General features: G+C 40.9%; 3 protein-coding genes and 1 long non-coding RNA gene across 11 annotated transcripts in view; 2 read left to right on the top strand and 2 right to left on the bottom strand.

Annotated features, from left to right (window-relative positions):
• The window catches only part of LOC121901782 (calcium-binding protein 2-like), a 15,562-nt gene extending 14,960 nt beyond the window's left edge, over positions 1–602 (bottom strand). The window contains exon 1 of the mRNA XM_042418747.1: positions 27–602. Within this exon, the coding sequence (XP_042274681.1) occupies positions 27–113 (87 nt within the window). The 5' untranslated portion in view covers positions 114–602. The remainder of the gene's footprint in view (positions 1–26) is intronic.
• Positions 1–6,601, top strand: part of LOC121901783 — a 9,517-nt gene extending 2,916 nt beyond the window's left edge. The window contains exons 3-4 of one of the 2 annotated variants that reach the window (XR_006097395.1): positions 5,872–5,967; positions 6,517–6,601. This is a non-coding gene — a long non-coding RNA (uncharacterized LOC121901783). Of the gene's footprint in view, positions 1–531; positions 620–4,710; positions 4,789–5,871; positions 5,968–6,516 lie in introns of those variants that run through there. The other variant, XR_006097396.1, reaches the window with a different exon arrangement.
• On the bottom strand, positions 3,202–10,689 carry LOC121901779 (zinc-binding protein A33-like). The gene is made up of 6 exons (XM_042418737.1): positions 9,993–10,689; positions 9,182–9,277; positions 6,511–6,744; positions 6,268–6,290; positions 5,840–5,955; positions 3,202–5,000 (listed from the first exon to the last, which is right to left on the bottom strand). The coding sequence occupies exons 1-6, from the start codon at positions 10,512–10,514 to the stop codon at positions 4,435–4,437; spliced, it is 1,557 nt and encodes a 518-aa protein (XP_042274671.1). The 5' UTR covers positions 10,515–10,689; the 3' UTR covers positions 3,202–4,434.
• LOC121901780 (endonuclease domain-containing 1 protein-like) lies at positions 6,716–15,939 on the top strand. Of its 7 annotated transcripts, none has more exons than XM_042418740.1 (4): positions 6,716–6,788; positions 8,908–9,043; positions 14,139–14,445; positions 15,059–15,939. In XM_042418740.1, exons 2-4 carry the CDS (start codon positions 8,913–8,915, stop codon positions 15,662–15,664), a joined length of 1,044 nt encoding a protein of 347 aa, XP_042274674.1. In that variant the 5' UTR covers positions 6,716–6,788; positions 8,908–8,912; the 3' UTR covers positions 15,665–15,939. The 7 variants fall into 7 exon arrangements, with proteins under 7 accessions (XP_042274674.1, XP_042274673.1, XP_042274675.1 ...); XM_042418739.1 differs by lacking the exon at positions 6,716–6,788 and adding an exon at positions 6,839–6,904; XM_042418741.1 differs by lacking the exon at positions 6,716–6,788 and adding an exon at positions 7,709–8,266.

The following is a 15,939-nucleotide window of genomic DNA, read 5'->3' as shown; positions in this document are numbered from 1 at the left end:
ATATATAAACCCATATTTACACACACCTGTTTTGCAGACCTCTCCTGTGGCACGCTCATCGCTCCAGCAGCACCGCCTCCTCCGGCGGGCAACTCTCGAATGATCATGAACATCTTGGTGTCACAGGCTCACACACTCTCTCTCTCCCTCGCTCGCTCTACCTCCCCCTCCCTCACCCTCTCTCTTTCCTCTTCCCTGTTCTCCTCTCTTGTGTTTTTCTCTTATTCTATGTGTGAAAATCCACCACAGACTCAGCTAAAGAGGTCCTTAGACTTATCAATTTCCCTCAAAAATTGCTCGAAATATCAGCTCCGTTGTTGATACAGTGGCAATCTTTTTTCGATCCAGGTAATAAAAAAAAAAAAAAAAGAGAGATAGAGAATTAATCAAGGAATTTCAGGAAAAATATAACCTCAAATGTTTTTCTATTTCCTCCTCTCTGTCCTGTAATAATTAAAGTTATTTCCTCCAGTTGTTTTCCTCAGTGTTGCACCCTGCTTCTGTCCATATCTTCCCTCTTTGTGTGTGCAGGTCAGGAGGTTTTTATCATCAGCTGTTGTTGAGGCTCTGGGAGTTCCTGCAGCTCTGCCCCCCTGCTCGCTACCTCTTGGTCCTTTAGGTGACACTCTATACCTCCTACACTTTACCTCTCTCACACTATCTACCTGTGACACGTCGACCTCTCTCTCCCTCGTTCTCTTCCTCCCCTTTTTCCGCCTTTTCCTCTTAATTGCAGGTAAACATTCCTCCTGTTGCCAAGGCACTTTGTCTCAACTACCCTCCTTGTCATCAGTGTTTATATCCTTTCATGAAATGTGTTTTTGCTCCTCCACCTCCTAATAAATATCTTGTGTTTTTCTGTTATGTTTTCCTGGCCTCTTTCACTCACCTTCTCCCTCCTTATCTTTATTTTTTCTCAGAATCACCCTCATCTTGTCTTTGCCTCTTTCTTGTCACCACCATTTCACTCTGACAGTAATCCTCATTGCTTCTCCTTTTCCCTGTCTCTCTCAATCTATCCGCCCTCAATCCCCTGTCATATCAGGAGCCTTTGTTGTTACACAAATTGGATTCTTTTTCGAGGTGCACAGGTCAGCTATTCATTTAGCAACACAGAGAGGGAGAGAGATAGAGAGGGAGGGATACAACAAACACAGCAGCAGCTATGTGAAGATGAAAGACTTTTGTTTAGCTATAACAGATCACCTCAACGTTGTCCTGCGTGCATAATCCTGTACAACAATCATGGCTGAGTACACACACATGCACACACAGGTGAACATAACAAATCACCAGTGACCTGTATTTTTAGACGTAAATGAACAGAAGCGTGTAAACATATTAACATATTGTTGTGCTGTTCAGCTCTTTTAAAAAAAGCTGTATAGCTTTGTGGCTTTTGTCTAACTCTTTATGAATAAAAATGTCCTATCAATGTTTTTTCTCACTTATTTTGCCCTCAACCGCCTCCCTTGAAATCTCCCTCCATCCCTCTCCCTCCTCCTTTCCTTCTCTGCATCTCCTTTTAGCCTGCATCAAACATTTGTCAAACTGAAACACACGCCGATAATGTATATTCCCCAAACTACGGGATAATGTATAGGCTGACTTCTCTCCAGTTTCTAATGAGGTTTCCATTTATCACTTCAACTCCCGTCTTTCAGTCGCTCACCCTCTCCATCTTCCTTCAGCCTCTCTCGCCATCCCTCTCCTCATTGATTATTGATGGGGAGGGGAGCGGCAAATTCTTGAGCGAAGGCAGAAAAGAGATCCATTACAGAAAAGAGTTACACGCACCGAGGGTTAAAAATAGGGGTTGTATTTTGGGAAGAGATCTGTCATCTGAGAAGAGGGAAAGATAATGGATGCATGAACGAGATGAAAAGAAAGATGAGGGGTGGAATGAAGCAGAACTTTCAGACAGAAAGTGTAAAAAGACAAAAACTTTTCTTACTTTTGGAGAACCACTTTCATCTCTTATCACCTTGACCTTCACTTAAACCGAACAAAGACGGGGATGAATGACAGAAGGAGTGGTGGCTGGGCAGTAATGTAGAAGTGAAGGCTTGTGTTACTGCATGTGTACAAGGCTCCAATAATATCTAATTACAGATCAGGACAGTTACAGGAGAAGAGGGTTGCACTGGTCACAACCCTGACAGGTAAAGCCTTAAGACCATTCTATGGTTAATGTATCGACAGTTGACGCAGAGAGATTAAACAGACACAGATAATTTTATATGGGTCAGACTAATTCTCATTATTTATTTGTCCGTACTACAAGTGACAGGTTACCAGATTGTTCAATTGGCATGAAAGAACTCATTAACCTTGCTTAACTGAAATAGAAACACTGACATATCCCTAACAGGTAAACACAAAGATCAAACACTTGGGTGACATCTAATCAATTATCTTGAAAACAGATACTTACAGCCACTGGATGCAATACCATAAATTGAACGTTCAGTTTTTGTTGTCAAAGAGGATGTTACTGCAACTCTGTAGTGCCTGTAGTGTCTGGTGCTGTTGTGCTTCTTTGCATTATATTGTCAAGTTTGTTCATCAACATAAAAAAAAATTAACATCATCAGCTCCACAAAGGTGTTTGCCACACTAGATCACATTGTTTCCACATCTGTGCAGGTATGTGAGACCACAGCAACGGTTAACTCAGGTGCCTCAGTGGATCTTTGGTTTATTAGTGTACCAGCTACAGCAGAAAAACTGGTGATAAATAATTCTTCAGCAGTTATTGAGAAGAACTCTTCCATAAATATAGTTTATAAAAGCCCAGAGTCCTGTTATGAGGACCACTGGAGAGCAGAGTAATTCTGCTTTCAAAGTTGGTTTTGGGCACCATCTGATGGAAAAAAAACCAACCTCAGTGGGAAATTTAATCATATTATTAAAATCTCAAATATCTACAGTGTTTACTCTGATCTGGACTTGGAAGCTCACATGGAAAATATATTAAAACCAAATTTTAAAGAGTCATGAGGAACAAATTTGGTGGTCAAGGGAAAATTTCATCATAAGTCGTAATTACTTGTGTTAAAGGTGCAGTGTGTAGAATGTATGTTTTAATTAATGTATATCGACTGAAAATCAGAATTTTTTTCTTTACCTTAGAATAAGCCTTTTAAATCTACATAGGGAGCAGGTCCTCTTCCATGGAGCCCACCATGTTGCACCACCATGTTACAGTACCCCAGAACAGACAAACCAAACACTGGCTCTAGAGAGGGCCTTCTACATGCTTGGAAGAGGGGTAGGGCAGGGGGGGTTAGTGTGGGTGTTATTCAGTTTGTTGAAAAACCTCACCACTAGATGCCACTAAATCCCACACACTGCACCTGTAAATCTACCATACATGTCTCTGTTTTAGACGAACATATCATTAGAATACCAGGGTAGGACATACAAAAACAGTGAAAAATACATAATGTTGTTATATTGTTAGATGTTGTTACAAAACACATTGTAAGATATTGCAATAAAATTAATAAAATCCAAAGGTGTTTCTGCTCCAACTCTCCAAATGAAGTTGTTGTTTTGTTTTTTTTACATTTCTAGTAAGCAATGTGCCTTACTCCTTTTCCAGTGAATTCAGAACTAATACAAAATCTTGGAACTGGTGTCAATCAATGTTTTTCTTATTGTTAACACATCCCATGAAAAGACCAAAACCAACAACATGTTCGTCTCTCAATACTTATTTGGCGCTCAGCCCAAAAACCCATTAATTTCTACTCAAGGTTTAAGTCTTTAAAAACGGGTCACAAATAATCAAATGTTTTAAAAAGATTGAGGAATTTTCTCAAACAGCTGGGCACTCTAGGTTTTAGGTAACATTTTTCAAATAATAGGAAATAGAGCCTTTGTTTGGGACTACTTTCAGGCGCGGATTAATACACATTTGATGCACTAGTGAGTATTTACAGCAGCTGGACGGTGTATGTGAGACTGTGAATAAACTAAAGTGCTGCATTAGTGGCAACAAAAAAACATGTCACCCACTACAACTGTATGTTGTTAAATTGTTTTTTTTGTTTTAGGACAACAATGGAGGAATAAGATTTATCAGGTTTTGGCTAAACAGACAAAACTTGTTGGCAGAATCAGTTAATTGTTGGTTTTGGTCTTTTCATGGGATTTTTGGCAATAAGAACAATACAATATATCATCAGCCATGTCCTTTAAAGTGTCGTTTGTCTTTGATCAAGTAGTTTTATCTTCTGTCTAGCTTTACAGGAATGTAACAGGGTTACCTGTTTATCATCAACATGTACTTTATATAGAAAACACTTTCAAGACAAACAGTTAATGCTGTGAAGGCTCATGAGAGAGTCCAACTGAGTTCCGCTGCACAGTTATTAGCTGCTGATTTCAATCTGAACCAGCTGATGGCAAGCGTCAGTATAAAAGGGACGTCTACCTCCAGTGTGGTGTTACTATGGTGAGCGGCTCCCAGTTGTATCCGTTGATAATCGGCCAGGGGTTGAAGTACGGGAAAACAGGCTCTTTGAAATTCGCGTCATAGAAGGTGAAGAGGTGACTCATGTCTCCAGCATCATAAAAGGATACTTCACCACGACCATAGTCTAGAAAGACCCCCACCCTCCTGGGGGGTTTGGGGGGATATAACAAGCTCTCCTCTGAGTCGGTGCACGCTTCGTACTCACTGGTGCCATTTCCGTTGTCCCTCAGCACCATTGTCCAGAAACCATCATCTGGGCAGAGGCTGATCTCCTCCTTCCTGTTGACAGAGGCTAGGGCCACACCCAGACCCCACGCTGTCTTGGAGCCCACCTCCACCTCCCAGTAGTGTCTGCCTGAGGAGAAGGCTTCAGAGCCTAGAACGATGTTGTAGCGGGTGAAACGCTCTGGGTTGTTGGGCAGGTTGGGCTGGATTTTGCCCACCTGGACACTGGTACAACACTGGGACACCCAGAGGCAGGGGTAGGCTGTGTCCGGGTCGAGGAACACTGCTGTCACAGCTGAGAGGGCAAAAAAAGATAGACAACAACAAATGTGAGTTTACAAAGAGTGAAGACTCCTTGACAGTGACCTTCAGTAAGACATCGAATGCCTACCTGCTCAATTAGTGTAAGACGAGCTAGATAAGAGCATCAGCTACATGGATCCAAATGAAATATAGATGATGTACTGCGTCAAGATAGAAAACTCTAACCAGAGAGTCATTAGAGATCCAGTCTTCTTATCGCTCGTTAAATCATCCGTAACACTTTTGACAGCATGTCAGTGGCTTTATTTACACTCTTCAGAAACACCTGGTGTCTGCTCAGGAAGCCAACACGGTCATGTTTAAAACACACGGTTGTGCATCTTATCAGATAGAGCAGGTTGATACAAGACTGCACAAAAGTTGCAAAACACAAAAATTGCTTTTGTAGACATAACCAACTTGTTTTTAAAGGGGCACACCTCTGATTTCACATGTCAAAGTCATTGTGCTAGTCAAGGAAGAACTAAACAGCCTGTGAAACGGACAAATAATGTCTTTCTGGAGGAGTTTTGTTAAGACTGAGAAAATAACTCCAGTTACAACACCAAGGTGTGCCGGCTTTGGCTTGAGGACTACAAATTTTCAACAGAAAGCCTGTGTTAGAAACTGGGGGTGTGGAGTTTGAAAGATGAGGAGGGTCAAACAAAACAAGCTACTGAGCTGCATTATGGGAATTGAAGGATCCAGTGGTTTTGGAGCTGCATCAATTTTGACCATTCTCTTGAGAGTCCCCCAATGTTTTTGAAGTGCAACTCTAATACTAGTGTGGTGATGTGTGTTCATGCCATGTGTGTGTATTTGTCTTAATACCTGGCTGAAAAATTGAGCTCATTTTCCTCCAGGTCCTGTACTGCAGAGGTCCCAGGAACTCTCCAGACTGCAGATCCACACCCACCTCTGGAGGGCGCTCAAACAAGCTCTCAGCCCTGGAAAGGAGAGTGAGAAAGAGATTGTAATCTAAAAATAAATCATCTGTATTACAGGTGGTAAAGAAAGTCTGTTTACTGTCTGAGAAACAAACAAAGTTGGCACTACAATGTGTACACATGATTCACTAATCCACAATAATGCCCCAACATCCTGTTTGAACAGGACGTACAGTTAATTACATAACAAAAAGGACATTTGACTTGAGATATTTGATTCAGAACAGTTATGAGATGACCTAGAAATGAAATGACTCAATCAGAAGTCACAACAGTCATGCTGAAAGGAGATATGATCAAGATGACACTCACCCTCCAATGAAATCTTTAATTCCCTGAAACAGAGAAAATGAAAACAGGCCTGTGATTACAAATCACTCTCGTCTCTGCTGCAACATGCAGATATTCTTCATTTGTTCACATATTTTCTTCATTTAATTGATACTTATTTTTCTCTTTATTTTAATGTATCTACATTAATAGAACAATGCTACACAATAGATCATCTTGTATACAATTAAATATCTGGCCCTCCTCTCCTCCCTCTTCTCTTACTTTCAGTTGCTCTGGGTTTTCTTCTTCCCTCAGTTTGAGGCGGAGCTGATCAGCCGTACTTTCCAGTTGGCTAATTTGCTCCGTGGCTTCAGTGAGTGCCTCCTCCAGCTGGTTGAGCTTCTCCACTTTCTGTTTCTGCAGTTTCTCCTTTATGCGCTCCTCCTCCTCCAGAAGGAACTCCCTCAGACGGCTGAACTCTGCAGTGACCAGCTCCTCCAGATCTCCTGCTCGCTCCTGAGAAAAAGAGAGGAGAGTTTCCCTGATTTGCCGCTCTGTTTGTAGGAAAATTGAAAATATGTTACACCTCTGTAACCGGCAAGAATGGAGAATGTTGAATCTCAGTGCAAAATGGCAATTTATGAGGGACTGACAACAAAACCTGAAGTCTCCTGCTGTAAACATGAAGTTTTTATTCTGTTAGTTTCTTGGAGATACTTTGCGTTTTCTACATTTATACAGTTGTACACAAAAATAAAAAAAAAACACAACAAGGGTTAAAAATGGAAGGTTCATCTGCACTTCCCCGATAGCATACGGAAGTGGGCCACTTCAGGCAATGATATGGAACTGCTGGCTGTCTTCTGACCAGACAAAAAGGATGTGAGCCTGAAATAGCCCACATGTAAAATAGCAAAAATGGCCCAAATTAAATGTGGGCCATTTTTGGTAAAGATGCAGTGCTCTCATGTATGTGTATTCTGGATGTGGGCCAATTCTCGTTTATCTGGTTTGTTCTTGATTAACACAGGGGTTGCTTGTGGCTCAGATTTGAGAAACAGACCGCCCAAGTGCCATCACTCCACCAGTATGTGGGGAGAAAGAAAATGCCAAAAGTGTGGGGTGTAGGCCAGATCTGGGCCCCAGCAGTGTTGCTATCTGTTTTAGTAACACTATCAACCAGCGGTTTAGGCTTGATGTTTTTATGTTATCTAATCGGTGGTAGAATGTGATTAAGTACGTTTACTCAAGTACTGCACTTTCGTACAGATTTTCAGTACTTATGCTGTACTTAAGTATTTCCACTTTATAAATCAATCAAACTTCATTTGTATATGGCCTTTTGTACAGATTAGTGCAATTCAAAATGCTTTACAGATGACTGACAAACAGATATTAAGACAGAACAAATGTAAGCAGTAAAACAATTTGAGACTAATGCACACAAGAAATTTTAAAAAATGATGAAAGTGTAATAAAATCAAATAGATTTAAAATAAAATTAATCAGAAGTAGACAAAACAGATAAAAGACAATGACAAATAAGATAGATAAGAGAGAATACAACATGTTGTACTTCCAGCCCTGAATCAGAGGAAAATATTACAGTTTTTACTCCACTACATTTATCTGACAGCTATAGTTACTGGTCACTTTACAGATTGAGATTTTACATGGAAGACATATGATTGTTTTATAAAATATGATGCATTATTATAGGTTAAACTACCCAACATCTATCAACATCTATAAAGTAGTTAAAACTTGCTCCACCTCGACCAACTACAACAGCTTCAGCAGTAATAATCTAATAATATATAACACACTGGGGCCAGTTTTCTGTATTTTGTACTTTTAGTACTTTAAGTACTAAACTAACTTTTGAGCTTAATAAGGATGCACTTTTACATAAGTGACATAATCAATGCTGGACTAACAGAGTTAGTTTTTTTTTACAGTTTGATAAAGAATAAGGATACTACCTCTATCAGTGTATGTAGAACATGTATCCATTCATCAGACTATGGCAGATAGACAGGTAGGCAGGTAAAATGACACAAAATAGGCACTTACAGACACACACACACACACACACACACACACCCACCCACACACACACACACACACACACACAAACACACAGGAAATTTGCAGAACGAGAATTGACCAACTTCCTCTCAACCTTTCTCACCCACATCCTGTCATACTGACGGTGAAATCAAGAAGTGAAAATCTGTGAATGTGCACATAAAACTGGGTCAAACAGACAGACACACAGGCAAATGAAATATACACACAGAGACAGACAGACAGGCCAGAAAATGTAAAAAGTAGTAGCCTATAGCAGAGATATGTGTACTTATCTGCTGCAGCAGAAACACCCTAACACAACAAACATGCCACAGTCATATCTCTGTTTGACACACACACACACATACAATTTGAGCTGAATGCTGCTTTGGTGGAAAAAGCAACCCAGTCTATACTTTGTCAGCTGTTATCTCTATCTGTGAGGGTGTGTGACATGAGCTATTGTACTGTACACTTATATACCCTGTACATGTGTGTGTGTGTGTGTGTGTGCGTGTACGTGCGTGCATGTGTGTGGTCCACCTGTGAAAGACAGGAAAGACAAACATGACATGTATAAATGTTTGTCTTTTCATAATTCCATTTCAGGATGCATGACTGCCTTTGCAAGACATGAGAGTCATCACGTTAAAACAGCGCTGAGTGACAAGCTGCTGTGTCATCAACACAAGACTTTATTCGGACGAGTCACGTCTGTCAGACAGCTACAGGTGGAGGAACGCAGGTGAACATTAACTAGCTACCAGATTTTCTGGTTCTACTGAGAAGACCAGGAGGGGCGTTCAGGGTATTCCTGTCTTTCACAATGCTCCATACACACAGATATACAAACAAACACACACACACACACACGTCTTGATACCTTAATGAGGAGGATCTTTTCATTGGTCTGTGTTTGGAAGAGCGAGGCCTCCTCCGTCTGCTGCTGTACCCTCTCCAGAGCGACAGACAGCTTGTCCTGTTGGTTGGGCAGCAGAAATAAATGATCACATGCAAAACATTTATAAAACATGGTTTCTGTAAACAAGATTACACTTAAACGAACAAGAGTTAATTCGATTGGTGACTCGCTCTGAACAACAACAGTCAACTTTAATGGGAGTCATATGATGTCCACCCTTCCCTGGCTCTGACCCACAAATTCAAACTAAATAGGAATTCAGCGCCAGTAAAACGTGTCAGACTTGCCCCGAGAGGCCTCTCAGAGCGAGTCTCCAAACAAACTGACAGAAAGGTTGAAAGAGTACAGGAATTACAAGAACTCACACTGACCTGCTGAATTCCTCTAAAAACACAAAGTACCCAAAGGCAAACAAGAAGTCTGCTTTTAAAATAACTCTCATGTCTCATCATCTGATCTCTGAAAGCCCTCATTGTTAACCAGAACTGTTAAAAAAGCTGCTTTTTAAATTATAGAGTAGGTTTGATTTGACTTTTAGGAATGTTTGGTGCACTTCCTTCCAGGGACAAGAAGGGGAGTGTCAAATGAGCCCGCATATAATCTTATAACTGCAGTTATTATAATGTAGAGCACAAATTAATTAGATATTTGAAAGATACGGAAAAACCTAAGTGGGGTGATCCTTCAAGCAATGAATCACATTGATCAAACAATAACTAATAGTCATCTACAAGTACATTGTCTCAAATGGTCTGTGTGAACCTGGTTGTACCTTGTAGTTTTCAAAAGCCTCGTTAATGGGTATGACATTGTGGGTCTTGTGGTCCCGGGACATGCCGCACACCAGACAGATGGGCAGCTGGTCGTCCTCGCAGTAAAGCTTCAGCTTCTCCTCATGCTCCTCGCACATATCCAAACCGAGGCGCGGCCAGTGCCCGATGGACGAGGCCACACTGCTCATGCTGGACCCGGGCTCCCGTTCCTCCGGTTCCTCCAGCGTACCACTTTCCGGGTCATACCCGATTGTCCCCACGGCTGCGTCCATGGTCCGGGCTCTACGCACACTGTCAACGACGTTGCACAGGAGCGAGTTGGGTCGAAGTTTACGGGCGCACGACTTTCTGCACTTTGGGCAGTTCGACAGCTCGTCCGCTTTGGCTTCCCAGCACTGGATGATGCAAACCTGGCAGAAGTGATGTCCGCACTCGAGGATCACCGGGTCACGGAACAGCTCCAGACACACCGGGCAGGTGAGCTCCGACTGTAGTTCGTCAAGCGCGCAGGCCTCCGCCATTCTCGGCAGCGCACATAGTCCCGAAAAAGAAACGTCTAACGGCAACACTGTGACAAGTAAAGACTAGACTGGTCTTCCGTGCAGACTGAGAGAGGGAGTGGTCTGAGCTGAAGCTGACAGCGGGGCAGATGTTTTTACGAAAGAGGCGGAAGGCGTGCAGCAACAGGCTCAGTGCCGCTGCGCCGCCGCTGGAGAGACTCCAGTCAAGGCGCACAGTCTCAGCCTGACAGCCAAACACAGATCAAGACATATATGTAGGCTACCTTTAGCTTAGTCACCCTTTATTAAGGGCTTATCAGTTGTGACAATAGATTAATTAATGGTTATGTTTTATAGACCAGTCATAAAAAAATAATAAGAACAGATCTTGGGTTGTGAAAAATCTTTCTGGCTGTTACCTTATTGATAAAGTAATAAACAGTAATTAATAAAGTCCAGTCATTATAAAGGGTAACAAACCATCAGTTTATATTTATAACCACCATTATAAATGTTTTTACCAATGCAGAGTTACTATCTGTATTTCACGTAGTCAATCAGGCAGTCACACAAGTCTCTCGCCCACATGGACTTACAAGACAACAATATACAGGTGCAGTGGTGCAACATTAGTCAGACTTAGGCAAGAACAAAACTTCTAACATCACATTGCAACAAAGAACTTTATGTCCTGTACCAGACTCTACAAATAAAATCAGCCACACAAAATGTTCCCTTCCTGAAACACAGCTCGAGTTTCTTAGAACCGTTCATTCAGAAAAAAAACAGAAATTAAGGACATTTTACTAAATAGAGTAGCCCTTAAATCATAATATAATGAACAATAAAACATAAAATTGACTTTGTCTTCAGTCTCACCTAAACCACAGAGCAAACAATCTTTTCTCTTTAGGGAGATCAGTAAACCTACAGCTACTGGTAATGTACCTGAACGTAACTGTGCACAGAGATCTTTTGGATAAATTCTGCTTCACATAAGACTCCACACTGTTTTTCATCAGACATATAGTCAGATACAGATAGTCATCTGTATTTGTAAATGTTAATAAGCTAATAGGCTTTTTCAATAATCCAAACCTGCAGTTACAAATGTTAATACGTTGTTAACAATTACATGTTGGTGCAGATGCTCTGCAGCCCTTTTCCAGTAGAAGAGCGGTCAAATGATCCACTGGAAGAGTCGTTCTGATGAATTAAAGAGCTTCAAAGACAAATAAAGTGTCAGTCTGGAGGGGATAAACACCAGACACAATCTGGCAATCCATAAATGATTTATGTACACATGAATGTACACATCAGGGGGATATTATTGAGTTGGAGCTCCTCTTTCACATTTAAAAATACATACTGTATATAAAAACAGGAAATTAATAGTAAGGTTAATGTCTTTTTCATTCAGATTAATGAGCAAGGTGTTCAATATAAACAAACCCTAAAGCCAGAGTCAGTAATAAAAGAGGGAAGAAGAATGGAAACTAGCTGACACACAATAAGTCAGTAAGTCAAGCTCAGCAGCTCTCCTCTGCGTTGAAACTCCTCTGGTAATTCCTGATCACCCACAGATGGCAACTCGTCACCAGTGACTGTAAATGCAGCGTTATTACTCACAGTCCGGCCAGTTAAACTGATCTGCATGATTAGTTTGTTTGTCCTGCAGTCAGCAACCTGTCGAGTGTCATGTCTCTAAGGGCTCACTGGATGGCCAAAATTCACATGTGTTTCCTTTATTCCTGAAAAGATACTGCAATCATTCATCAGGCAATACATTTACATTCAGGCTTGTTTTTGCAACCTACAAACCATGCTGATGCTTCATTTTATGATTTTTTTACTAGATGATTGAACTTACAGTATAAATTAGTTCAGAAAACACCATTATTGGCTGCATGTATTTACAAATCACACTGAAAGTCTAAATATTTAATATATAAACTTCTTTTGAGAGAGAGCTGAGGTGGGGGCGTTGAGGTCAGTCTTCCATTTAAGTTTATTTTTAATCTAAAACGACCTTATTCACTCACAAGACGTCGCACAGCTAACTCGATATCCTCGATATAGTTGAGGCTTAGTCTAAACTCCAGTTTGCTTCTTAACAACACACAAAAAAAAGAAAATGGTACTTTTATCGTGGGTAATACCATGAAATTTGGTATTTGACATCAAGGCCACAATCACTGATATTAGTACAGCTATAAGACATTTTATTATTATAAACAGCTAATGTAATATTATTCTAAATATGCAGGTTTCCAAATACATTTTCATCACCACTTAGTGGTTTGCCGAGCATCACTTTTTATTTTTATTGTCCTCTTTTATATACTTAATCACATGTACGTTAAAACACAAGACAACTTTTAAAGGTAAATAACAAATAAGTTAATTCCGTGTAATTCTTTGAACTAACAAGGTGGTCTCTGAGTTTGTTTAATAGCCCAGAATGTGACCCATTTTTTGGTATCAATCCTATAGCATCAATACTCAAAACAAGACTATATCCATACCTAACGTACCTCTCCACCTACCCCTACGGTACATCATGGTCTCAAATCTCTCATCTATCTGTGTACATCACTCTGGTTTTCTCCCATATTTATGACCTTTTGACAATCCAACAATTCATAAATACAGTAAAATCGTCATTTTTGACAAATTGGAGCAGAGCCACTGAAACCAAGGATTTCCCCCACAAACAGGTCAAGCAAAGGATGACATAAAGAAGCTGCAGACTTTTTGTAAAGTTACGGTTGAGAAATAATGGAAGTACTATATGAGAGCTTTTGCTGTATAACTTCCGGCAATTTTTTTTTTTCCGGTTCCTACCATGAAGGGAGTTTTGATGACACAGTAAATACAAGACTACACCGAAACTACATATTGCAAATACTCATGAGTCAGTACTCGCAAGAAAAGTCATTTGTTGAGAGATATACAAGAAAGGCTCTGACCTTTGCATCATGCAAAGTACTCATGGGTTTTCAACACCTCTCAGTCTCTGGTGATTCCTGATGCCTCAGGGGGTCTGTGGTCCTTAAAAGCATAGAAGCCTGGTCCTTGGGGGGACATAAACAAGACAACAACAACTTCTCCAACAGCCAGCAACCAGAAGCTGCACTGTCAGTTCCTGTAGCATTCACTACATGCTTTTTGTCCTCTTATGAAGATAGTCTAAATATCTCGTGTTTCAACTGATTCTCTGGATTTAAAAGATCATAAAATTAGATGTGATAGATATGAGAAAGAAGGAATAAATAAAGGTTTGGGTCAGTTTAGGTTTTGGAGTGCAGCCTTTTGACCCTCACCAAAGAATTAAAGACTTGAAACAAGATGTTCTCTGCCTCAGCTGATTGATCAATAAAGAACATGCAAAGCTTTTGTTTCCCAGAAGGGGAAAAAGGGGAACAAGGGAAGTTTGACAGCAAACAAGGGGTTAGTGGGTGTGTTAAAACCATCACCCACAGGGTTCCTGCTGTCAGTATATATAAGAGGAAATGACAGTGATAACTCCAGACGCTGAATGGACACAAAGGAAATCTAGGTTTTTATTAGACTCTAGAACTTCGTCTACAAGGAACAGTGTGTCTCTCTCTCTCTCTGTTTACAGCCTGCTGCTCTGTTATGTAGGATGTCTCAAAGGAAGACGCTGCAATTCTCCACGGGAGCTCTGCTTCTTCTCCTGCCCTGGTTTGGTGGACTGGTCATCGGAGAGATCAGCAAAGACTTCTCCCAGTGCCTTGATTTCTTCTACAACAGAACTCCACCACAGGGTATCACTGCAGAGGTGTATCAGCCAATATGCCAGCGCTACAAAAACCAGTACCGCTTTGCCAGCCTGTATCAGCGTCAGCATCGTGCACCATTATACTCCGCGTACATACTCAGTCCTGCAGATGGCAAACGACCCAACGCTACTTGGATGTATGAACCACAGGTAATTAACGTTTGTGATGCAACAACTCTGTTGAATTAGACTTTGTCAGATATGACGTGTTTGAACATGATTATATTCTGTAATTATATAGATTTATAGGGAAAAACTAGTGTCCTGACAAAGCTCTTTCTTGATTGTGGTAATTCTACAATAAATTATCTCTACCTTTGGTCCACTGTTTTTCTATCAATGCATTATTGTTTAAAGGTAGAGTTAAATGTAGTAACTCACAAGATTTCACAAAAATATCCTTTTATTTGTTCTAAATTCTACATTCTCATGTAGATCTAATGAACATTTGTGTTTATGTGTTAAGGCAACAAGACCAGATGTAACACGGAGTGATATTTAATTGAAGTGTCATTGTAGCTGGTGTGGTGCATATGAGGTTTTTGCCTTTAACTTTAAACAGAAGCAGAAGTGGCTTCTTACTAACTGTAAGAAGAACAATGCTATCACACATATTATCATTACAGAGAAAAGGGAATTTGCATTTCATCAGTTTATTTTTCATTTTTATTTCACAAACTACATGAGTGGGTCAGTCACACACCCATTCACAAAGTATAAATACACCCAAAAAGTGACATCTCCTTCTCTCTTGGTTATTAAGTTGGCATTTTCCCGTGCCAGCCCGGAGATGAAATCTTTCTTCATCCCCGCCGACCAGAATGTGATTGAGAGCCAGGCAGTGCGTCAGGACTATAAGTACTCCAACTACACCAAAGGCCATCTCAATCCCAGCATGCACCGGAAGACAAAAGAAGACCGTGAAGCCACCTTCACCCTCACAAACATTGTTCCTCAGCGGGCAGGCTCCAACTCTGGCCCCTGGAACTCACTGGAAAATGATATGTTAAGAAAATTCAAGGCCTTCTGTAGAGGGCCTATGTACGTGATCACTGGGGTCCTGCCTTATGAGTCTGGAGCTCACTGGATCAATAAGAGGGTGTCTGTTCCTGAGTACATGTGGTCTGCTTACTGCTGCCCATCTTACAATGACAACCTTCCTGAGTCTATGCAGCCATTTTTCCCCACATACGCAGCAGTGGGGAGAAATGACCGCAACAGCGGAGAGGAGATTGTGCCAGTTAATCCCAGGGCGAAGGCCTTTGTGCGGGGCTATGATGTGAGGCGGATGTCTTTAGAGACCCTGGAGAGTATCCTCGCACAAAGGCTGGCCATGTCCATCAGTCTGTTTGATGGACAGTGTCAGTAACAAAGATCAAAGCTTTAGATTCTTACTGAAATCATGTGTTAATATCCCTCCTGCCTGGCCAGACTCAAGAAGTCTGAGCCAGAGTCTTTGTCCCCTGTTCTTCATAAACCCCCCTCTTTGTAATACTGAATGATTGTTTGATTAACCAGAATATGATAGTGTCTCATGATGGTTTGAAATAAATTTTTCCGATGATTATGGTTTTTTTAAATAAATGTTTTCCCCTCTTTTCAGTGTCATCTTTAAACATGTTCACTAATGATTTTCAAATAAAA

The sequence above is a fragment of the Thunnus maccoyii genome, chromosome 8, assembly GCF_910596095.1.
Source record: "Thunnus maccoyii chromosome 8, fThuMac1.1, whole genome shotgun sequence".
Lineage (NCBI taxonomy): Eukaryota > Metazoa > Chordata > Actinopteri > Scombriformes > Scombridae > Thunnus > Thunnus maccoyii.
Note: the sequence above shows the minus strand (reverse complement) of the source record. Positions and strands in the feature narration are given on the sequence as shown.

Coding starts and splice junctions, on each gene's coding strand:
- LOC121901779 (XM_042418737.1), bottom strand. CDS start 10,514: ATGGCGGAGGCCTGCGCGCTTGACGAACTACAGTCGGAGCTCACCTGC. Junction 6,745..9,181: donor AAAAGATCCTCCTCATTAAG/GTATCAAGACGT, acceptor TCTTTTTCTCAG/GAGCGAGCAGGAGATCTGGA. Junction 5,956..6,267: donor ATTAAAGATTTCATTGGAGG/GTGAGTGTCATC, acceptor TCTCCTTTCCAG/GGCTGAGAGCTTGTTTGAGC.
- LOC121901780 (XM_042418738.1), top strand. CDS start 8,871: ATGTATAAATGTTTGTCTTTTCATAATTCCATTTCAGGATGCATGACT. Junction 9,044..14,138: donor CTACAGGTGGAGGAACGCAG/GTGAACATTAAC, acceptor TCTGTTATGTAG/GATGTCTCAAAGGAAGACGC. Junction 14,446..15,058: donor CTTGGATGTATGAACCACAG/GTAATTAACGTT, acceptor TTGGTTATTAAG/TTGGCATTTTCCCGTGCCAG.